Here is a 25,866-nt window from a genome sequence, read left to right as displayed (position 1 = left end):
TGCAGCAGTAACTAAAAAGGTAACATTTTTGGGCTAAAGGGTTTTTAAATATATATTTAAATGAGGTAAATTATTATAAAACAAGTTTTTGGAGGAAATGAAAAGGCAAACATAGGTACTTGTTACAAAAAATTCGGAATCATATCTTTTTAGAAATTCACTGTGACTCCATGAACACTGCACTATAAGTGCACACAGATTTTAGCAGTTCAACTATTTTGGTCTGTAAACTGCCATATTAGTATAGTATTACATCAAACTCAACCAAAAGCTGTGACATTTAGCCACACGGGAATTATTGTACTATATAAACAAGCTACATGTAAGTGAATGCTTGATATTACATAGATAATAAAAGATATTTGCACAAAAATGTTATTTTAATCAGCATATAAAACATTTACCTTTCTAAATTTTAAATGAAGGTGTTTGTTTATTTCTGTGTGTGCTATAAGTTTAATTAAGTTTATGCTATATCTACATATACTTATAGCATTTTGGAGAAGTCTGCGCACACATTTATTTTCTATTAGTTCAAGTGTGGTAGCTGAAGCATAGAGCATTTAACCAATTGCCATTAAAGATTGGCAGTTGTAATAAGTATGTACACAAATATTTCATAGTATGGCCAGATGACTGTGTGGGGTAGTGGTTAGCTTGCCTGGCTGCAAAAACCGAGTTTTTACGCTTAATTCTAATATGAAGCGGTTTGTCATTAACATATTTTAATAGCCATAACTGGATATACAAACCGCACAAAACAAACACTGAGATTTATATATACAGATTATTATTTACATACTTTATTTATGAGCGATACAGAGTTATACCATAGTAAAAATAATTTAGCAGTAAAATGTTGCTATGAATATGGGTTTGAGGTTTTAGTTTGAAATATACAAATTTATAACAAAGTAAGAGGAATGTAATGGTAAAATGTAACTATGAATGATTCAACTTTTTTTAATGCATTTCCTTATCAGATCCGTTAATATAAAATTGAAATAACTCACCATAAATCAAATCATTAGGAAAAAAATTTAAGTTTCAGTATTCAAAATCATAATTAGACCTTCTCTAAAACCATATATTTCTCTCTAACCTGTAGCTATGGTTATCCACTGCAGCAATTAGCCGAGCTTTGATTAAGCCCTTCGACTATCTCACACCATATTTATCCATTATTGTATTTGTTAGAAATCTTAGTTTGTTGATGAGTTCATACAAACCCACTGTTATTAGAAGCTCTGTACTAATACACAGCTATTATACATGTATATCTATTTGACATTCTTTGTATTGTTTGCGAAAGTAAGATTCCTTTTTATATGGTAATAGGACAGACAAGGCTTCTGAGGGAGGATGTTCATATATATAGAAAACAAAATAACATTAATTTATTTGTTATTTATTATTGTATTTTAACCCTATTGTTATAATTGCCTATGTTAGATTATATTGCACTGTATTATAATATACCATAACATTTCAAATCGAGTTGCATAGTGTTGATTGGTATTAATTTTATCATATCATACCTATCATAAATTGCGTTATATCATTATATATTATCATAACATGCTCTATTTTACTATATTAAGGTACATGTGTATTATATTGCATCATATTGCGTAATATTGTATTATTTATATCGTACTATGTTTTATTTAATAATTTTATATTTATTGCACTATATTTCACTACTTCATATTGTATTATTGCATAATATAAGCTACATCATATTATGTGATGGTACAATACAATACATTACACTATGTATTCTAACGCCTCATTGTACATAAGAATTAATCCCAAATTCAAATACTGACAACATACATACAAATGTACTTGTATTACTTACTAAACAGTACTTAGTAGCTGCATTTGTACTCCTCTTCTCAAACCCGTAGCCTGTTTCCATTATTCTAATCAAAGTATCAGCTCCTTGCTGGCAAAACACAGCAGGAGGCTTCAAACCACTTTTTGGTCGAAGGCCAAGCTTTGAGGACACAGGCTTGTTTAGCTCAGAGAGCGTTTTAAAAAACTTTGGTGTCACGGCATCTTCCTTGTGTTTATCATAAATCTGAGAGACAATATTTGTGAACTCATATCTTTTTGAAGACCGGCTGTAACTGTTAATGTATAACAACATAACTAAGGTATAATTTAAAATATAAAAATGCATGACATCTAACCCTAAGGCAAGCACCACATATAATGCTTGTGGTCTAAAAGTATGTAGGAAAGTGTTGGTATGGAGATGCGTAGATTTAGAGGTGGAAGCAGTGATAGGCATGCCCATCACATTCTAATCTAGTTTATGTTAATTTACTTTATATATATATACGTGTATATTTATATTGTGTTATCTTTATAATTTTACATTTCTTTTTATGTACGTTTTTTATTGTAAGCCTACTATGAAAACTCTATTTTTTCTAAAAACTTTGTTAAAAGTCATACGCTGGAAAATGCTTATGATGTAGAGTCGATCATGTCTTCAAGTTTGACAATTTACATCCACGTTGGAAAGTTCCTATGTTGAGGTGAGGATGAGTTGAAACTTATCAGCCCACCAGATTAGAAGTGACTTTGTAAAAAGTAACACCGATTTGACTAAAAATGTTTCAAAATTTTTCTGACTGTCATTACAGCTCCAACAGGCTCATACGTACTACTATGTACACGTACACACATACACACAGATACATGTACACACGTACACATGTACACACTCACGCACTGACTCATGGCTGCAAAGCAGATACTTGAAAATATTATTTACCCCTGTTTGTCATCAAACTACTCTCTGTCAATAAATATCCATAGTATTAATTCGAGCAAAAGTCGCATTTCTATATCAAAATATTACCTAAAGAGTCAGATACGAGTTATACACAAATTTTTTTGTGTGGTATTTTTCTCTATTGCTTTCTAGAAGCTACAGTATCACATGTTCCACATTTATCAGATGTAATACACGTACCACATTTGGTACACGTATCACATGTGGCTACCTAATTACTGTATGCCATTTCATGTGACTATAATGTTACATTACACGAGATTAACACCTGTCAACAACAAATGCTTCATTTGCAAAGTTTGCTAGCATTATGACTTCTAAAAAAAAATTTTTTTGGGTTATGATTCTGCTTTTAAACTAAAAGCTGTAGAAATTGTGGAAAAGTATGGAAACATAGTTGCAGAGCATAAATATACCATGTTATGCTTTTTTGCTTTATTTTGGCCTTATTGCTGATGAGCTAACTTTGTTATTAAGTATTTACTGTCTAAAATACTCAGATTGCATCTTTAACCTTCCTAGCCATCCATTTCATTCCTACTTCTTCAGAAAGTCCACTACACCTTATGCCAGACACCAACACCTTGCCAACCCTACACCTTATACCAGACACCAACACCTTGCTAGCACAACACCTTATACCAGACACCAACACCTTGCCAACCCTACACCTTATACCAGACACCAACACCTTGCCAACCCTACACCTTATACCAGACACAAACACATTGCCAACCCTACACCTTATACCAGACACCAACACCTTGCTAACCCTACACCTTATACCAGACACCAACACCTTGCTAGCACAACACCTTATACCAGACACCAACACCTTGCTAACCCTACACCTTATACCAGACACCAACACCTTGCTAGCACAACACCTTATACCAGACACCAACACCTTGCCAACCCTACACCTTATACCAGACACCAACACCTTGCCAACCCTACACCTTATACCAGACACCAACACCTTGCTAACCCTACACCTTATACCAGACACCAACACCTTGCCAACACTACACCTTATACCAAACACCAACACCTTGCCAACCCTACACCTTATACCAGACACCAACACCTTGCTAACCCTACACTTTATACCAGACACCAACACCTTGCCAACCCTACACCTTATACCAGACACCAACACCTTGCTAACCCTACACCTTATACCAGACACCAACACCTTGCTAACACTACACCTTATACCAGACACCAACACCTTGCTAACCCTACACCTTATACCAGACACCAACACCTTGCCAACCCTACACCTTATACCAGACACCAACACCTTGCTAACCCTACACCTTATACCAGACACCAACACCTTGCTAACCCTACACCTTATACCAGACACCAACACCTTGCCAACCCTACACCTTATACCAGACACCAACACTTTGCTAACCCTACACCTTATACCAGACACCAACACCTTGCTAACACTACACCTTATACCAGACACCAACACCTTGCTAACCCTACACCTTATACCAGACACCAACACCTTGCCAACCCTACACCTTATACCAGACATCAACACCTTGCTAACCCTACACCTTATACCAGACACCAACACCTTGCCAACCCTACACCTTATACCAGACACAAACACCTTGCTAGCACTACACCTTATACCAGACACAAACACCTTGCTAGCACTACACCTTATACCAGACACCAACACCTTGCCAACACTACACCTTATACCAGACACCAACGTCTTGCTAGCACTACACCTTATACCAGACACCAACACCTTGCCAACACTACACCTTATACCAGACACAAACAACAAACACATTGCTAGCACTACACCTTATACCAGACACCAACACCTTGCCAACCCTACACCTTATACCAGACACCAACACCTTGCTAACACTACACCTTATACCAGACATCAACACCTTGCCAACCCTACACCTTATACCAGACACCAACACCTTGCTAACACTACACCTTATACCAGACACAAACACCTTACCAACGCTACACCTTATACCAGACACCAACACCTTGCCAACCCTACACCTTATACCAGACACCAACACCTTGCCAACCCTACACCTTATACCAGACACCAACACCTTGCCAACCCTACACCTTATACCAGACACCAACACCTTGCTAACACTACACCTTATACCAGACACCAACACCTCGCTAACACTACACCTTATACCAGACACCAACACCTTGCTAACCCTACACCTTATACCAGACACCAACACCTTGCCAACACTACACCTTATACTAGACACCAACACCTTGCCAACCCTACACCTTATACCAGACACCAACACCTTGCTAACACTACACCTTATACCAGACACCAACACCTTGCCAACCCTACACCTTATACCAGACACCAACACCTTGCCAACACTACACCTTATACCAGACACCAACACCTTGCCAACCCTACACCTTTTACCAGACACCAACACCTTGCCAACACTACACCTTATACCAGACACCAACACCTTGCCAACACTACACCTTATACCAGACACCAACACCTTGCTAACCTATATTATAGAACAGTTATAATATTATAATACAGAGTTATGCAAAATAAAGACTTTTCTTCCAATACTCGTAATTTACTCTACTACTCTTTATTTAATTTTAATTTTATTTACAACGTAATTAGTTGTTCAACGGTATAATTTGCTTTGAATGGCATTGACCAGTGATAATTAAATTCACATTTATACATTATGTGATTGTAATAAGTAAATGGTGTTAAAAACTGTTGTACTATTTTTCTGTCACATAATTATGGGATGTGACTTATGCAAGCATGTGCTTTATATTTGAATAAATGTACTCTTTAGTTGGGTTTCAGTTTTGTGCAACAAAATTTAAATAAATCTGTAAAATGGACAAACTGTGTCAAGGACTCAAGACAATACCAAGAATGTGGTATGGAAATGGTTTGACTTTGGTATACTAAGAATGTGGTATGGCAATGTAAGGGATGGAATTAGACTAAAATATACCACAACCACTTTAAAATTAGCAAATCTGTTTAGAGTAAATTGTTGTCCGCATTATATTAAAGACCGGTAATAACCACCTCGCCTTTGTAAAACTTACTTTGGTTTCTCAATGGTAGGTTTTGGCCAGAAGGGAGACAACTTCAGTCTGCTTATATCACTCAAACCTTCACAAATGGCTTCAAGCACACCATTGTCAAGGCCGAGTAGTGAGAAACAGCACATACGACAAACTCTCACATCTAACTCTGACATCGTCAGACTTTCAAAAAGTCCGTTAGATCGGAGCACGTTGGACTTTTCGCATTGTGTGATGAAGACATTGACTTCCTAAAATAGTTGTTACAAATAAATAAGAATTTTCTGTACTTTATGTGCAAAATATTTTATTCAAATTTTATCTAAATACACCAGAAACAAGAGGAGACAAACCTGAAACTATAAATTTGTTTAGAACTTTTATGAAGATACTATAAAAAGAAACTTCAGCCTGTGTGCAAATTAAATGCAAGTCGGAGAACTTTAAAGGGTAGTTTAGTAAGTCAGGTAGTAAATAACAACCGTGTGGAATAGAAAGTCAACCTATCTTGTTTCTGAAATGTAAAAATATTTATAGTATTCACTCCATATTCGCTCCATATTCACTCCTATGCAAATCATTTCATTTCAAGCTCTGTAGTCTTCACTTAAACATATTTAGACCAACTTTTTCACCTTCATCAAGATTGGCTGCAATTCGTAGCCATATTTGAACTTACCATAGTTAACTTGTTGCCATAGAGTTAGATGTACTTACCATAGTTAATCTATGACCATAGCGTTACACATACTTACCATAACTAATATGTAGCCGTAGAGTTACATATACTTACTGAATGTATGCTTCAGTCACACATTTCCATGTACTTACCATAGGTAACCTGTAGCCGTAGTAGAAACAGAGTTCAGAAATGGCAACAAAAACAATTGCATGGCAAGATGTGAATGCTGAGGCAGTCTTGCGCAGCCCTTCGTCACGGAAACCATCTACAATGATGTTTCAATCTTTCAATGTTTTGCGATGGTTTTGGTTTAGTATTACTAGAAGAGTGCATCTACAGTTTTTTTGTTTTTACAGCTATTTGCGTAAAATCATTATAATTATTGCTTTACATTGTTTTTATTGTCGCTTCCAATAAAAAACTGGTCTAGTTTTAGTCATGGTAAGACAATTACAAGTTCCTGTTTCTATTACATATGTACGTACTCGCATATGTACATACATACACCCGTGTGTACACACTACATACATGTATATGTGTAAATAGGTATACACACATGTAGATCTAAAACAGTTTATTGAAAGTATTGAATAAAGTTACATAACAATCCCTTGAGACTGAAAGGGCTACTAACCCAATCTAAACCATTTGTTCATTGCTATTTTAGCTTTTAAGATGGAAGTAAACACAAACCTCCCAGTGATTGAAGGTAGATTTCTGAAAGATAAAAGATGCTAAAGAGGTCAATGAGACAGAGAGACCCATCCTGATCCACATCTACTTCAACCATGATCTTCCTTCCCATGCTAGGGTAGCACGTCTTGTGGAAGGCCTCACTCAGCAGTTCACAAAGTTCATCCACTGATATGAAACAGGAAGCTGACTTGTTTATTGTCAGGAATATCTAAAAACACCAAATAACATCACAATTTGCATACATGTAGGTGTGGGAAAATATATATGCTGCGGGGTAGATTTTTACACGTATAATTATAATTTACTTCTAATATAATGGAAAGTTCAAAAACTCACTTGTTTGAAAATTGTTACTATAATAAGAGCAGTGTATTTTCATTCATCCAAAACCCCTATAAGTGGCGTTAAGAAAAAGTTTGGCTTCACACAGGAATTGAACCCAGGGTGTCAGATTTAAAAGCAAGGGCTACCACTACACAACTCAGTCACCTTCCAGCTTCAAGGGATATTTCTTCATATACTGATTACTCATGATGATCTCTCACAGTGCACGGGATGGGCAAGCATACTAGTACATATAACATTTAAAGTATGGCATCATTCCAGACTCACATTTTACTTGCTATACATGTACCTCACTTTATACAATAATCGAATATTGCTTGGAGTATAATTATAATTATTAGAATCAAACAGGGAAAGTGGTAATGAAAGAGTTGACTCAGACTTGCATTTGAACTTAGATTAAACATCTAAACTTAAATTTCAATTGAAATAAATCCAGATACGTAAATAATGAGGTTGAACCAAGTTAACATAAAATTATAATAAACAAAGTTGACAGGAGTTACATGAGTCTAGTTTACAGCTGTGAGTTTGAGTTGATACGAGTTACATGAGTCTAGTTTACAGCTGTGAGTCTGTTGATATGAATTACATGACTCTAGCTTGCAGTTGATGTTTCAGTTGCGGTTGCAGTTTACAGGCTGATAAAGACCTTTCACACAAGCAAGCTGATCTTATGACCTTGTACTATACTTAGTGAGTCTGCTAGCTATGACATGGTAGGCCACTACTATAGCTCGATTGGCTGAGAAATTAAAAAAGAGCAGACTACACTTCATTGGTTGTATGAGGAGGTAAACACTGACACTGCAACTTGGCTGTAAAAATACTCATTGATTGAACTTGTCCTCCACTTTTTTGCAACACCAGGCGACAGGCTGTTAGAGAGAGTGCTGGCTGCCGCAGAAATCTGACTATTTTTAGAACAGACCCAGCATGTGATAAAAACATGCAGTATTATTTTCCTTTAGTTTTAGTAAACTATATTTATCACCTAACCCTGACATCGCTTTTCACTTAGGAACATACATGTAATTTACAACCTCACAAAGAAATTTTCATGCAAACAACTTTTGCTTATACACATGTATATTTCTGTTTCAAGCATCTTGAAGTACTGTTCAGCTATTTGTATTCTGTTCAGAGTAGAAGCAGCAAGAAAATGGCTCATCACATTAATCGGGAGTGTTTTGCATTTTGAAGTAATAAATCCAGATTAGGCGAAGCTGATTTTGCTGTCTGTTAAACAATTTTTGATTGGTGAAAAGTTGAGTGTCTCAGGAACTAAAAGAGAACCTTTATACTCAGCTAGAGACAGTATAGAGAAACTTACAGTCTGAAGCAAACTCATCTCTTCAGCTGAAAGGTCATCCATCAAGTCATCGAGAAAAGCCATTCGACGCATTCTCAGCAGTTCAGCACTCGACTTCTAAGATTTCATAATAAAAAACTAAATATACTAGTGGCAACGATGTTGTTGTTTAGCTATTTGTAATGATTTAATGCAAAAAGATCTCCCATAAATTGAAGAAGGCAAGACAACTCCTTTTAAAGTTTACTCAAGATACTCTGAAAAAACAGTTCAAAGTTTGTCAAAATGACTATCAAGTAAAAACTGAATTTCTTAAAAACGTCTCCATGAATGGATAACCAACTTTTAAAAAAGACAGTATTTTAAGATTTGAATTGCAAGAATAACAAATTTTAGGGTTAAATATAGTGTGAAATTTCAACAGCTTGTGAGATTCTAGCACAATATGAAAGTTCGACATAATGTGAAAGTTCAATGTGATGTGAAAGTTCGACATAATGTGAAAGTTCGACATAATGTGAAAGTTCGACATAATGTGAAAGTTCGACATAATGTGAAAGTTCGACATAATGTGAAAGTTCGACATAATGTGAAAGTTTGACATAATGTGAAAGTTCGACATAATGTGAAAGTTCGACATAATGTGAAAGTTCAATGTGATGTGAAAGTTCGACATAATGTGAAAGTTCAATGTGATGTGAAAGTTTAATGTAGAAGCTTAGCTTAATGTGAATTCAAAATAATGGGAAAGTTAAAATATATATGGCAGTTTGAGGTAATGTAAAAAGTTGGAAAAGTATAAAAATGATGAAGTTTGAAAAAAGGTGAAAGTGAAAATAAAATATTCAATTAAAATATACAATATTATTTACACGTAAGAAAAACTATTCGTTGACTATCCTTTTCTGTATGTGTTATGACTTTGACAAAATTTTATCATTCTTGTTGGGAGTCTAGATGTGAAAAGCAAAGTTGACCTACCTTCTGATTGGTTGCAAGGGCTCGTAACTTTTCCCACTTTGCATTTGCCTATAGTAAAAACAGTTTGGATAGATTGATTAACACTAAACTATTAAGTTATAGGAAATATTCACATTGTGGTTCTCTGAGTTTTCTAGAGACAATAAAAGTGATAGAGAGCCCCCTTTACTAATAGCCTTGGTAGAACAATTAGTTGGTGTAACACAATCCTTAATTTCAGGTCAGCATGCCAGCTGTAGAACTACACTTAAATACAATCATTAGCATATTTGTTATTTTGAAGTATTCAAATTAAAATTTACTGTATAACATGCGTGGACACTCTACAAGACTAGCCATATCTGTCAAACAATCTCAGTGACATGCCAGCGTAGTTTTTTCTAACACACGCTGCATTACAAACCTGCTGGTAAAGCGCACATGTGGCCATAACTCCTATAGAGTTTGATAGAAATTCCAATAATGTTAAAAAAAACCACTGTCGATTATATGGCACATTATAGTTGCCCAGTCGTGTCGGAGATCTGTCCTTTACCTAAACTTTCCTCATAAGATAAACTTAAAAGTGAACTTACACCAAATTTTGCTAAGTTTTATCAGCAAGTATCGACATTTTTTATCATTTGAGATTGTTTTTGATGTTTAAGGTGAGCTAACTACCAGGATGTTTCATGATTAAAATTGACAAAACATGATCGCGTTTCAGGCGGTCAGATCAAGCGAAAGTGTGATTAGTTCGTTTATAGTTGTAAAGAGACCGATCAAATAGAAACGCCATGACTTGAATGCAATAGCCGATATACAACTATAGCAACGATAGCAACTATCGATGTCATTTCAGCATGTGTTTTTTTCTGGTTGTTTTAGCTAGAATCAAGTTTTGTCAATTTTAATCTTGAAATATCCTGACAGTCAGATACCCTCAAACATAAAAAACAATTGCAAATGATAGAGAAATACCGACACTCTGATAAATTCTACTAAAGTTCTGTGTAAATGCATTTTTAGGAGGACACTACTTGAGTAGCCTTTTTCACCATCTCCTAAATGTACCTCGCAGTTTGACGAACTAAATTCTTTTATTACAAAACGTTTCACTACATAGATAGGCATGTTCCTAGTTCCTAATTCCTCCAAGTCTAGTTCCTTCACAGACACTATTGACATACTGAACAAAATGCAAGGCAGTAGGATAACATCATGGTTGAGAAATGCATGGAGGAACATAAAGGATATGCATGTCATCTTTACTACTGTAGATTGCATCAGTACTCAAAGCAAGCCATGCTGAAGTCTGAAAGCTAAGTACCACCACTTTCACACACACTGTTGAGAGATCAAACAAGCAAGTAGATACTTAGGAGTGCCCTGCTAATTAGGGAACCTTAGTAGGCCTTTAATATGTTTTTTTATAAAGCCATGTGAAAGGCATAGAGTTATCCTGATTTGAATTCTTAGACAATGTGGGTAGTAGGCATACCATAGCTTATATTGTAATATATTCCCAGACCATCACTAAGTTTGTCTTTTTCTGTCAGAAACTGCAATAACTGGTTCTTTCGATATTGATCATGAACTGCATTTTGATAAAACTGCCTTATAAATAGTAAGTGCAGTGGCAGACACAACTTCTTTTCTTCGAGTGGCCCGAGAGTGGTGCTTCTGTGCAAGGGCAAGCCATAAGCAACCCATTTTTATATAAAAAAATTCTTTTTCATGTGGAATGTTCAAAGGTTCATGCTAAGCTGGCCTATCCCTGAGCATTTCCTGTACCAACGGTGAACACGATACTGGAGGGTGCTTCATTTCTCGACTCATTCAAAAGTAGAACAAGCGTTTTACACTGAGAGATCAGAAGTGAAATCTCTCGCCTCAGCCCTCCGGTAGAAATTCTGGCAACAATGCTGCCTGGATTCTGACTGACCAACTCTCATTTTATCATAAAACCCATAGAAGACCAATTCAGGAGATAAAGTTCAAGTGTGAAGAATAAGTGATACTTTATTAGCCACTATTTGCACGTTTCACTACTTTTTCATTATGAAATACTAACAAAAATAACCCGTAGCCCTAAGACTGCTGCACAGGAGCCACCTGCGACTGTCATGTATCAGACATTATTTCGCTGGTTAAAATGGTAAGAGGCTAAACAAGCTAATTACTGAATGAAGCTGGACACCTTCCATGCTAATGAAAATAAGGTTTGTGGTCAATTAAGAATGCACAATAATCGTTGCATTATCTTACTTACCGTATTAAATTATTAACTAGCAATTTCATTTAACGCAAAATTTTTAGGCGTTTTAAGTCAAACTTAATGACTAATGCAGTTTTCTATCCAAAAAAGTTATTAATTCAATTATTAATAAAAAATTTTTAAATGCTTGTTTGATAATTTAGTGAATAATTCAGCTTTGAAAAAGATTAATTCACTACTTCAATTATCAATGTGCTTAATAGACAAACTAATTTGGCAAGTTAATACATTACTAAATTTTATGTACAATTTATTTTGATTAGTCATGCATTTATTTATTAGACCAATTTATTAATTTAATGCCTAATTGAGATTATACCAAAAGGTAATTTGTTGTTTTAAATATTAATGCAATTATTCTACAGACTAATTTGGTACTTTATTGCTTAATTATGTTTAAACAGAAAATAATTTGTTAATTTAATTATTAATGCCCGTTCTCCAACAGAAAATTGATTAATCTAATTATTAATGAATTTTAAACTACTAATTATTAATTACGGTAATTTAATTACAGTTTGATTGCAATGCTGTCACCCCAACACTGATGAAAAGAACATATAAGTCTCGTGCAAGACCAGACAAAGAAAGTTCATGAATAGTTGTAAAGGAAAGTAGCTGATCACTACATAAGCAAAGCTTTCATTGAACAAGGTTAGGTTACCTTGATGTTTCCAAGGACAACCACTCAACAGTTGATGGCTTGTAGACAGAATCCATAAAGAATGACTGCTGGGTGTGAGGAGTGAAAATATGACGAATCGACAAGGGGAGACTACTCGTAGCTGATACAAATATATTCTACCAAAGACTTTATTTCTAGTAAACGAGCCTACTACCATCATCAAGAAAATGAAAACCAAAATATCTCTGGGTTAAGAAAGGATTTTTGTCATGATCCCAAAAAGAATGGGTAAGGCAGAAAGTGTTAAACCATGCTGAGGAGCGGGTGAGATTAGAGAATAATGGTTAACTAACGGTACAACCTATATATACATGTATATATATGTATATATATAAATTTCAAAGTTTGACAATGTCTGTCATCGTCTGTCATTTTCTGCCTGTCTACCGGTGTTTATCCAGCTAGAGTGATTAAAATTTAACAATAGAAAATTCGTATCGCAAAGATTCGATCCCGGAACCTCCCATTCACAAGGCTATGCAATGAATTCATTGGGTTATATGAGTCACTATCTGGGTTAATATACGCATAGCGCCTCTGCGTTTCACACAACATCACTAAAGCTCGCTCTCACAGTTCTTCTTAGCAAGTTTAGCAATAAGGATACTAGCTCACTCAAACTATCCAATGACAACTACATTACCTGCCATTGTTTATAGGCTGTTTTTTACTACCCATGCAACGCCGGACATTCGACTAGTATTGCAATATTGATACAAATCAGATTCATTCTTTCTTTCTTTTAGTATGAGTATTATATAGTAGTACTACTACTGAGAGATGGTGCCTGAAAGACAGACAGAGGCCAGACTTTGAAGAAAAGTGAAAGATCTGAGAATGTAAAGGAATCTATTCTCACAACCAAACACAGACGACTTTAAAAAGGTTTAAAGTTTGAAGATTCCAATCTACGGCGGTTTCGTGATGGCAGCGATTAACTGTTCTCTTTTGAGCTTTTAAGAGCTTGTGATTACATTTCCACATATTTTGCACTTACAACACAGCAGAGTAAGACATGGTGAATCTTTTGATACCAAATAACTGTAATGTGAATTTTGTTGCAAGTCAACCAAGAATAATTGACTGGAGGAGAGATTGTATAACCCAGATAAATGTAACAGTAACCAGGGCCGTATCCTCCTATACTGCAGCTACTGTTATGGCAGTACCATTTTTTGAGGCTCAAAATTCCGGAATTCATGTCATTTTTGCTTGATTTTAACCCTTCGGCTGGGGAAACGACCAAAATTTCGTTTATCGGTTGCGTGGGGAAACGAAATTTATGTCGCTTTCGGTAGACATTTGTAAAGCTGTCGTCTAGTAACGTTGAACAAGGGATATGAATGCTAGTAAGTGTTAAATATCATCAACAAGATATTAGTCGATGAGTTACAATATGAAACGATTATCTGAGAGGCTTTGCTTTGTGCTAAAAGCTGAAAAAATCGTGCCTCTTTGGAAAAGAATAAAAGTTGGAAAAACCAGTCAACATCGGCTCGACTTTCAAAACGGTAAAATAAAAAATTATTTGATTCTGCGATCGTTAGTGAATTTTTGTCTGAACAGAATAAAAATAATTCAGATGATAGAAGTGATGTAAACTTTTTGGACTTTTATTATACTTGGAATATACAAAAAAAAATGATCGTTATGGTAGCTCGCATGGCAACGTTATAGCGTTGGACTCTACCAAAAGAAGGGCTTCCAAGCATTTCATACAGAGACAATTGTACATGGTTGTCTTTTTTGTAGTAGTAGATATGTAAATGAACGCTTAGGTACAAAAGATTTTGTTCATAGAAATAAATTTAAGTTTGAGCTATGCATGTAACATGCATAGCTCAAACTTAAATCTACTACTTGCTCAGTATTATAGACTATAGTATAAGTGCATTATTTTTAACATGGTGCTCTATTAATTTTACTTTTTAACTCTACAATATTATTTAATTAAATTATTCCATAGGAGACTACTCGCCTCCTACACCATTCAGCATTGTACCCGGTGATAATTCTACCTCATGCTAGCTGTGGAGCTGTGGCCACCCCTCTTTAGCAGCTTTCATTCACATTATATTTTTAATAAGCGTTGTTAAAGACAATCTCAATAAACAGTTTTATATTTAGAAAACTGGATTATAATGTCAAATTTGCTATTAGAACATGTGCCCCATCAGGAGCCAAGTGTGCTAGATTTGCACCAGTTTGACTGTTTATACTAAAAAAATTTCCCCCGGACCCCCCCCACAGAGAGGGCGCTCGGCACCCCTCTCGGACTCTTCCCACAATACCATTTTCAAACAGGGAGATACGGCCCTGACAGTAACCAAGATACACACTTCACAGTAAGACGTGTGAAACTTAGTATACTGCATGAACCACAGACAGGCCATGACCTGAATAAAGTAAAAGGTGTCGTCATGTAGCTGTAATGGAGGATCACGTAACAAGCAGCGCTGTTTCTGGTCAATCACTTCATTGATTCCCTTAAAGTGCTTATAAATCTATCATTTGGTAATTCGCTAGCATATGGGTTTATAGACACCAAGCATATCCCTGCTCGTCGTCTCTAAACCCATCTCTGTGTTGTTACATGCGGATATCTGTCAACTAGCAGTCATTAGTTACATAAAATAACCAATATTATACAAGTCAGTAGACAGGCAATGCAAGTTGATAACTAACTGTCTGAGGCTTTAATACACTGTAATAGTAATAGTAGTAATAATAGTAAGAGTAGTGAGACTTACCGCATTGTCACGCTGAACTTTTACCAAAACCTTCTGGGTATTCTAAAAAACACTCGGTTTTGCAGCATGGTTTTAAACAACTCAAAGAAGTTTGACATGAAAAGATGTCCAGTTTTCATATATTGCATGTACATTTATAAATTTACCATTCTCTTTAGTAGCAACATCAATATTAGTGTTTCGATGTATATATATATATATATCTATATATCTATATATATATATATATATATATATATATATATATGTATATATATATCTATATATATATATCTATATATATCTATATCTATATGTATATATATATATATAAAAGGAGACTGAAAAGAGTAATAAATAGCATATTAAAGGTTTCGTTGCGAGAGATTCAGCAAGGATCATTTATCAAGAGGCGTTGTATTGGACCGACTTTGTGGCATTACAGTAAGTTATAGCATAGTGTTCTTACATCTCTAGTGGTCTCTGTCTCTGTTATAAAGCTAGCAGAAATCTCAGAAGATGACAGGTCATAGCTTTTACCAATGTACCTCCGTTTGCTCATATCAGAACTCACCTGCTCAGACCTGCCAGGTAACAAGACTTATCTGTTCCATTTTATGCATAGCCTTTGTGACTTGTGTAGAATAAAGTCAGGATTGGTATACCCTCCAACCTTATAATAGGACTTGACTACCACTATTATACTCTCCAACCTTATAGTACTTGACTACCCACTAGTATACTCTTCAATCTTATAGTACTTGACTACTACCAGTAGCCTACAGTTTCAATCCATAAAGGTTCAATAGTTGAAGAACCAATCCTAAAATGCTTATCTAGTGTTAGCAATGAAAACACTTCTCTCGACCCCATACTTCTGTGTTATTTTGTAAACAAACAACATCAATGACAGGTGAACTAAAATTTCCACTAGCTGTTATCTAAACAGACTTTCTCTGCTTGTAATTTCATGTTAGAAATCATCTGGATATCTAATACTTCATATAAATAACCATAGACCTATTAACTATACATAGACCTATTAACCATAGACTAACCATAGACCTATAATTAACTGTACATAGACCTATTAACTAACCATAGACCTATTAACCATAGACTAACTATAGGCCTATTAACTATATATATGGTATAGTTAATAGGTATATGTAAATAACATACAGCAGCTTTAGTGGTAGCTCCTTACCTCGTTAACGAGTTCCAGAGCAAAGGGAGGGAATCAACAGGATGTACATTCAACACGGATATAAAGCCAAGTTCTAAGGCTACTGTTTGTAGATTGACACTCTCAGCAAGCGTGTTTTCAGCAATCAGCAGTTTTGTGAGCTTTCGGGAAGATCTGTCAAGAAGACTTTTATAGTTGGCAAGGGCAGCGCTTAAATAATAGGATACTGCTGACTCGAAGGTTTTCAGAAATCCACTTACGGCTACCCAGTTGACCAACTTGTTCTTTTCTATCGAGCCTTGACTCGTGCCCATACATAATTGAAACTGTTTCATTATACCCGTTTTGCTGTATGAAATCAGTTCAGCTATAGTGATTGGGTGTAACATAGAAGAAATCTTCAGTTCATTTGTCAAAATTTCAATAGAATCATCGATCATCCTTTCTAAATTTAGCTTCTTGGAGCTTAAGGACTGGTTATCACCGTACTTTGGCAGCGGAAGCCTACAGTTAGTAGCCATATCAACTTTCTGCTTGCCGGTTGCATCAGGTGTGGTTATTAAAAAGCTTACGGACTTTTTTAGGTCTTTGGAAGGCAAAGTAATTGTTATATTTGTAGTTAGTTCTATTTGGGACATTTCACACTGGATGCTTACATCTGTACCTACAATGAAAATAATACTGACTCTGGCTCATTTGTTTCCAATAAAACAAATGCCCTTTTTGTTTTATTGGAAGCAAATGAGATAGAAATTTTTTCAAAAACTAAGTTAGATATACAACACAAAAAAAACATATGAATTACTAATTTAAATCATTAACTTTTACGTTAGGTGATTTTAATAACAACAAAAATAATGATGATTATATAATAGGGTTTATAACAACAGTAAGAAGAATAACAATAATGATAATAATCCTCATTCAAATTATTAAAAAGTACAACGATAAAAATTTTAGTTTCCAATAACGTATACAATAACATAAACAATAACATAAACCGTAACATTAACAATAACATAAACAATGTGATTAACAGACCACTGATCAAACCTAATATCACATACACACTTTAATACATATAAGCTCGCCTACAAATAAATACATTTAAAATGTGAAATAAACCTGAGAAATCATAATTACATATCCAGATAGAAATATGTAGCTATTGATTCATAAAGATAGAATTTAATACTATCCATTTGTACTGCATTTATACTATAGCATCAATACTGGTGCTATTTTTATTTGTGACAAACTGTAGTTCTCCTTTATCGAAGGTTACCAAAGCAGCTATGTTTTGCTAATTCAGAATGCGCATAGACTATAATAGACCTTAGACTATAGACCATAGACCATAGACCATAGACCATAGACCATAGACCATAGACCATGGACCATAGACCATAGACCATAGACCATAGACCATAGACCATAGACCATAGACCATAGACCATAGACCATAGACCATAGACCATAGACCATAGACCATAGACCATAGACCATAGACCATAGACCATAGACCATAGACCATAGACCATAGACCATAGACCATAGACCATAGACCATAGACCATAGACCATAGACCATAGACCATTAACCATAGACCATAGACCATAGACCATAGACCATAGACCTTAGACTATAGACCTTAGACTATAGATTATAGACCTTAGACTATAAACCTTAGACCATAGAGTAGACCATAAACCGTAGACTATAGACTATATAAAAAAACTAATAAAATTATGTCCCAGTTTTGCTACTAAAACAAATCACCATTTTTGTTGAAGTGTCAACCAGAGTGACAGCTAAATAAATCAGCGGCTTTACACTTTGCTACGTCTAACCTTATGCCACTACGTCTAACCTTACGCCACTACGTCTAACCTTATGCCACTACGTCTAACCTTATGCCACTACGTCTAACCTTATGCCACTACATCTAACCTTATGCAATTTCTCCACCCTAAACATAATCAAGACCTCTTTTAAACTTTAAGTAAAAAGCAATCTTCCCCGTAAACATTGAAGCATAGCTTTTTGTCATCAAGCCTGTAGTCTACACGCCACTCAGACATTTGTGAACACTGAAGGATTTTTTGTGCGTTTCCGTAGTTGACAACCAACCACACTGGCAACATGACCAGTGTATTATATTCGGAGTTATCCTCTCCATACCAATTTGGCATCTTGGCCGTTCAATGCGATTACTGTATTGATTAGATGTTGTCATACAAACTGATACAATAAAAATATTTTTAGCATTTGCCAAGCATGTTTATTTATATAGCTGGTATCTATATCATAACTATATCATAACCGTAGCTATGTCATAACTATATCATAACCGTAGCTATATCATAACTATATCATAACTGTAGCTATGTCATAACTTACAACCACCAATTACTTGTTAAGATCTTGGGCCATAATTTTTTGAGTGTCAACAACGTAGCCGGCCTTGGGTCTTTTGTGTCCTGGTGACATCCAGTTAAGTAAATAACTGCAGTAAATTTTCTACAGTTATGAAAGGAACAGGGGTCTGAATAGCCTTAGGCACTTCGTACACATATTATTACACATAGTCCTCCTACCACCCTCTAGTAATTTGTAGTATCGTAACAATATCCATACTTTCATGTTACCATTGATTGAGCTTTGTTGAATGTCTTGAGAAGGAAATTCAGCAGCATCAACTCTGACAGGCAAGCATTGGCAGGCAGCATCTACACTTCTGCCGTGCGTTACTCTTTTATCCGCTGGATGGCACTCGCTGACATCTCGAGCTTTCAAATTACCCAAAATAGTCTGAGAAACAAGCGTGTCTTTGATCGCTATATCGATAGCCAATTTCAGCAACTCAATCGGGTCAGCAAATGTTGTGCTCAGGCTTTGCTGCTCAAATAACACAAGCTGGGCAAAATCAGTTTGGTAAAATTTATGACTGGTTGATGGTTGAGGCTTGAAAAGGTGGTTACGAGCCGGAATGAGCCGAAGAATTTGAGCAAACCCAGGCTAAAAAGGTCATATCAGTGTATTATTCTTATGATGATGTTTTGGCCATAAGTTAAGCTGCTACAAAAAGTCATAGACACAAATAAAGATGAATAGCAATAAATCTTTGGTGTAAGGCCTTTGATAAATCAAAAACCTTACACCATAAGCAAAGTCCTATCTGTCCACTTCGTGAAGCGCTGTGTTTAATGGCAGGAGTCACTCAAATTAATTATCTCAGATGAAGTTCAGAGAAGCCCTCAGGCTTTGAGACTGGTATTTTATGAAACAGTTAAAGATGTCCTGTTTCAAAGAACAAAGGCTAAGTTCAGATTTGGTTGATATCCAACTAGCTACTTTTACAGCAATAAGTTTTTAAAAACGGAATAAAAACATTTTGGTTTTTTGCTCACGAACATGTTGAACTAGTAGAAACAAATGATTTTTCTACAATGAGAACATAATTTTATAAACAAGTGAGAAATGAAGCCAATTTCTTAATTGAACCATCTGAATCATACAATCAATCTGTATACTACAGGAATACAGCGCATGTAACTGCTACAAACAGTTTTGTAAAAGCCATGAACAGACAACTCTTAACTTTAGTATGATTTAGCTAACTTCTTTAAAAATATGTTAATTATGGTAGCTTTCACCACAACAGCGGTAGAGAAGTAAACAAAGGTTGACAGTAGAGGTAGCAAAAAGCTCCATAGGTTTCAGGAGACTCAGTTCTGTATGTGAGCAACCCTTCAGAGGTTGAGTGGGATGTCTGCTTAGATTACTGTAAGCAGAGGCTGTACGTGTTTTTAAGAGCATCGTTACACTAACAGTGGCTGTGTGATCTTGGCTGGGCATGTCCGAGTTTGATTGCAAAAAAACTTTACAACTGTAGACATACCCAGTTGCATAGTGCAAGTTGGATGTCATTTTTGCCACTACCAGTAGTCTTTTTAGGAATTAAACCCGAACCCGTTGTTTGCACGTCAGGCGTTTCAGATAACTAGCTGATCTAGCTCTACTGACTGGTCTATCTAAATGCATATGAACAGTTGGAGCTGCAGAGGCTGATCCTATGATGAGTCATACAATGTTTGAACTAATCTTTAAAAAAAACATAGAAAGATATTTAAATATTTTATGTCCCTGCGTGATTCTGAATAGAAAACTAGTGCAATTTTTTTGCTTTTATTGAGTTTTTGTTAGTTTGTGTAATATTAAATATAGTAATGGCTTATAATCCTTAGCAAAGATCAAAAGTTTGAAGTCTAGTAACTATTTGACAAGTGACTATTAATTTACAGTGCTGGACAAGATAGTTGCTATGCAATTGTTTAATAGGCTAATTCATACCAAAGTTGTTATCACAACATATTTGTTGTCTCATCCAGATACTATGGATATTTATATATTAATAGAATACTTACACTATAAGGAATCTAAAAGTAACTTACTTGAGAATTAATATCACCAAATTATAAAACTGATTTCCTGAACATAGCGGCCAAGTTCAAGGTCACCATAATAGAAAGAGTTTATTAAACCTCTAGAAATAAGAATATTAGGGAGTTCTGATCAGAGAAGTTTCTTATTAAGAATGTGACAATTGGTGATATTTATAGATATGCTGCCTTAAATAGTGTCCAACTATTAAAAATGATAAAATTAAACTCATTAGATTATCAACAGTACAAAGAATCTGAATATGTGTAGTTTTGGAGATCTATCTGTAAAAACTTTAAATTTATTCAAGTCTAAAGCTGAAAAAACCATGCATTGGTGATACTGTTTCCAAACTCTTTAGTCCAGCACTGTAAGTGAAGTCAATGACTACTACTATCGAATACAAACGCTACAATAAAGGAAGTCTTTGAACTATTTCAGACTGTGAATCTACTTTTATTAGACTAAACATAACGTATTTTTATCCTAAATGAATTGTCTCATAGACCCCAAGGTTGAACTAATCTCTTCAGTACACAAAGGTAGTAGTAGGTAAGATGTCTAGTGCTATAAATAATACTCATTTAAAAAGGTACTAACTTGACTCTCCATTGCTTCATTGTCTTCCTCCTCAACATCTTCACTGATGCTTCCTAAGGTGTTATTTGAATAGATGGATGGAGTAGGTTGCATTAGGACAGGAAGTTCATCTATTTTGGATAGCTGATCAGGAGTTGTAATGACTCCAATCAATGGGGTGACATTAGGAGTGACTGAGCTTGTTTTCAGCATTTGGGGAAGTTGGGACACTTCTGAGTCATACAGCTACATAATATGACAAGTGTCAACAGGTTCCTCAACAAGAAGTATGTAAGAAAGTTAGAAATATTTACCACTGCTCATTTGGCTAGCCTGTAGAGATTATTACTGTTATTTCAGCTCATATACAATTGTACATGTAGCTAATATGAAAGAGGAGACGAATCTTAAGCCAACCAATTCATCAGGAGTCATCGGGTAATTTGAAAGTAGTGCAGCATGTGCCGTTTTTAAGGTACATTGCTCAGTAATGGTAAATAATTCTGTAAGGGTTATCATGCAGTTTGGTGCACAGGCTAAGTTGTACATACTGTATGACAGTTACAGCTATTTGAGTCACTCAAATGACCTGAAGTTTTGTCCCCAAAATGCCATCTAGAGAAACATGAAAATATCGCTATTAGAAGCTAAACTGACCACTCATGCAGTATGGCGCTTCAACCTTTTCTGTTGAGTAATTTTGTGATATTAAATGCTGAAAATTTCTATACGAGATTATATTTTACTGTATTATAATATTTTGCATTATGTTATGTTATTTTGAAATGTATTGTACAATTCTGTATTGTGCTATGTTATATTTTTATTATAATATTTTATACTAATATAATAATAGTATAGTAAAAACGTTTTTACTTAATGCACTTAACTTAGTATAATATATTATATTTCGCTCCATTGCACTATATTATAATATATTTTATTACATTTATCATCTTGTTTTATTATGTCATTATTAAAAACTGTTAGCCTGGCAGATTAGCGTGCTGTGCAAGACTGTCAGGTATAATTAACTAACTGCACAATTATTCCGTAATATGGCAATGCAGTCGAGTGGTGCAGATGGGAGAATCAGTCTATCTAGCTGACAGTCACAGGATCTGGTCCTGTTGAAATCAGTTTTACCTAACCTCTAGGCATGGTTTCAGACAGACAGACATACAGACAGATGGAGCCGCTATAGCTGTATCCATACCAGGATGTTAGTAGATACCAGCACTCTAACAGTTTAGCATGTCGTGAGAGATCATCAGGTGAGTCAATAAAGCACAGATAATAAGTATATACTCCGTAATCATTGATTAAATCTAAGGTGAATAAAGGTAGAAGCAGTAGCATGCTGGAAGGGAAATCTGAAGGTTGCAAGTAGGAATCCCATATGATGCAATATTTTTTCCAACCTCTAACATGGCACAGGTCCACAGTTTTTATTATAGTTTAGATTGTCAGAGTAGATGTAATCGGGGTGGTTTCGTACCTCCTGCCGTAGTTTAACAAATAAAGTTAGTTATAAGCTTTTTATTATTATTCTGTTTCTATGGTTGGCATGCTGCTGATTTATTTGTGACACTCCATAAACAGTGGCACACACAAGTTGGATGAGAACCCAAGTAGCCTTGTCTGTACAATTCATTTTCTTACTCACCAGCTTTATTGTCATCAATTATAACATCGTTGTGTTTGGGTCCAATGAGCCACGAGAGTTGTTTCGACCTGTGGTGTGTTCATCAACTGTAGTGGTAGTTTGGCAAGGGAATCAAACTCTCTGGTGGCCAGCGTTGTGTCTCCACATGTTTTTACTCTTGGTATTTATCTTCCATCCAAGCTGGCGCTACGGTTTTTGAATTCTTCTGAGCAGAACGTTTTGACAGTTATTCTGTTAATTGGTTTGGTTGGGCTATTCGAATGAGCTCTGTGAGTGTTTTTTGAAAATAGCAAAAGGTTTGTGTTGGTAATTTTTTCATAAAATGGTTACTTTTCGTATTGTAGTGGAGTAAATTGTGGTAAATCTGTTTTTAAATTGCAGAGTTTATGGCTTTGGTGGTGATTCAATACACCAGCAATGAGCCATTCCCAAATCAGTGATTTAATTCCACCTTTAGACACTCGCAAGCTTCGAATCTAATGTAAATCACTATACAAGTCATCAAGTAAAGGTTTTTAAGTTAGGACAACTATGACCTGTATTTTGAAAATATCATTGCCAGCGCTTTAGCAATCTTCTACCTAATATTTGTTCTTTTAGCAGAGTAAGGCATTTTAAACACTATTTGTCAAATTGTTTATTCCATTTTAGTGGCTAACTGTTTCCCTTTTTGGTTTTTTGGTTTTTGTTTTACTATTGTTGAATGACATAATTTGACAAACATCAAAACATTTCTATATGAAATGAAATTATTACCAATAAAGTAATCATGACCAGCAATTGAAGGTCATTGGGCTGAGTAAATGTTCCGTATTTCTGAATTTCTGCTGCCTAAATTACTTCAACAGATTATCCTGCATACCCAACCACTCACATCATATCTACGTTCACTTACCCAACGACCCACATCATATCTACACTCACTTACCCAACCACTCACATCATATCTACACTCAGTTACCCAACCACCCACATCATATCTACACTCACTTACCCAACCGCCCACATCATATCTACTCACTTACCCAACCACTCACATCATATCTACACTCAGTTACCCAACCACCCACATCATATCTACACTCACTTACCCAACCACTCACATCATATCTACACTCAGTTACCCAACCACTCACATCATATCTGCACTCACTTACCCAACCACTCACATCATATCTACACTCACTTACCCAACCACTCACATCATATCTACACTCAGTTACCCAACCACTCACATCATATCTACACTCAGTTACCCAACCACCCACATCATATCTACACTCACTTACCCAACCGCCCACATCATATCTACACTCACTTACCCAACCACTCACATCATATCTACACTCAGTTACCCAACCACCCACATCATATCTACACTCACTTACCCAACCACCCACATCATATCTACACTCACTTACCCAACCACTCACATCATATCTACACTCACTTACCCAACCACTCACATCATATCTACACTCAGTTACCCAACCACCCACATCATATCTACACTCACTTACCCAACCACTCACATCATATCTACACTCACTTACCCAACCACTCACATCATATCTACACTCACTTACCCAACCACCCACATCATATCTACACTCACTTACCCAACCACTCACATCATATCTACACTCAGTTACCCAACCACCCACATCATATCTACACTCACTTACCCAACCGCCCACATCATATCTACACTCACTTACCCAACCACCCACATCATATCTACACTCACTTACCAAACGACCCACATCATATCTACGCTCACTTACCCAACCACCCACATCATATTTGCACCCCACAAGACAAGTCACTGAACACACCAGACATTATATCTGTCCTAAACCGTAACTAGGTTATCATTGTATCATAAGAATTTAATTCTTAAATACTATTTATTTACCGTCTTATCATTTTCCACACAATCTGCTCTGATTTTTTAGCATTGAAGTGTGAAATTTACTTACAACTAAATAAAATCAAAAAGTCAGTAACCAAGAATAAATGTAATTTTTTTTAATATCCTTGTTGTTTCACATCACCATAAATCAACAGCAACATCAAGGACTGTTATTGATTCTAATAACACTATATCAGCGAGCGAGCAGCAGAATTAGTATAAGGATGCTATCATTCCACCAGTGATAGTTTTCTATGTAGGAGCTGACAACTCAACGCTAAAAGTGGTTGTAGAAAGGCAAGTCCAGTTTAGAGTTTCAGTTAGAGTAAGTGGCAATATAACTCAGTGCAAGATTAAATATCTATACTGATGGCTAGCAAGCCACAGCTGTTTCATCAGCTAGTATTTGTACTTCTATCATATTAAAGTTTTCAAATAAGAAATTTTTATCAAAAGTTGCTACATTTACAAGAAATAATTTTAAAAATAGTATG

The 25,866-nt window shown here is 35.5% G+C and overlaps 2 protein-coding genes and 1 long non-coding RNA gene across 3 annotated transcripts; 2 read left to right on the top strand and 1 right to left on the bottom strand.

Moving 5' to 3' along the window:
• On the bottom strand, positions 1-20,630 carry LOC137390548 (uncharacterized). Its single transcript, XM_068076876.1, has 12 exons — positions 20,604-20,630; positions 19,421-19,670; positions 16,794-17,436; positions 16,056-16,170; positions 15,608-15,649; positions 9,916-9,963; positions 8,956-9,051; positions 7,275-7,485; positions 6,731-6,846; positions 5,921-6,150; positions 1,862-1,948; positions 1-11 (listed from the first exon to the last, which is right to left on the bottom strand). The coding sequence occupies exons 1-11, from the start codon at positions 20,628-20,630 to the stop codon at positions 1,930-1,932; spliced, it is 1,797 nt and encodes a 598-aa protein (XP_067932977.1). The 3' UTR covers positions 1-11; positions 1,862-1,929.
• Positions 20,631-21,887: 1,257 nt separating this feature from the next.
• Positions 21,888-23,960, top strand: LOC137391953 (uncharacterized). The gene is made up of 3 exons (XR_010978190.1): positions 21,888-22,081; positions 22,964-23,068; positions 23,842-23,960. It is a non-coding gene; the product is annotated as an uncharacterized lncRNA (long non-coding RNA).
• A 303-nt stretch (positions 23,961-24,263) lies between these two features.
• LOC137390547 (uncharacterized) lies at positions 24,264-25,289 on the top strand. Its single transcript, XM_068076875.1, has one exon. It carries the CDS (start codon positions 24,264-24,266, stop codon positions 25,287-25,289), a length of 1,026 nt encoding a protein of 341 aa, XP_067932976.1.
• The last annotated feature ends 577 nt before the right edge of the window (positions 25,290-25,866 follow it).

Source organism: Watersipora subatra, chromosome 3, assembly GCF_963576615.1.
Source record: "Watersipora subatra chromosome 3, tzWatSuba1.1, whole genome shotgun sequence".
Taxonomy (NCBI): domain Eukaryota; kingdom Metazoa; phylum Bryozoa; class Gymnolaemata; order Cheilostomatida; family Watersiporidae; genus Watersipora; species Watersipora subatra.
The sequence above is the reverse complement of the archived record's forward strand: the minus strand, read 5'-3'. Positions and strand labels throughout refer to the sequence as shown.

What these genes read in the sequence shown, in the direction of transcription:
- LOC137390548 (XM_068076876.1), bottom strand. Translation starts at nt 20,630, where the DNA reads ATGCCCAGCCAAGATCACACAGCCACT. An exon ending in AAGTTCAGCGTGACAATGCG is followed by an intron (nt 9,964 to 15,607) that starts GTAAGTCTCACT and finishes TTTTTACTATAG; the next exon opens with GCAAATGCAAAGTGGGAAAA. An exon ending in CTACCTTCAATCACTGGGAG is followed by an intron (nt 6,847 to 7,274) that starts GTTTGTGTTTAC and finishes ACATCATTGTAG; the next exon opens with ATGGTTTCCGTGACGAAGGG.
- LOC137390547 (XM_068076875.1), top strand. Translation starts at nt 24,264, where the DNA reads ATGTTCCGTATTTCTGAATTTCTGCTGCCTAAATTACTTCAACAGATT.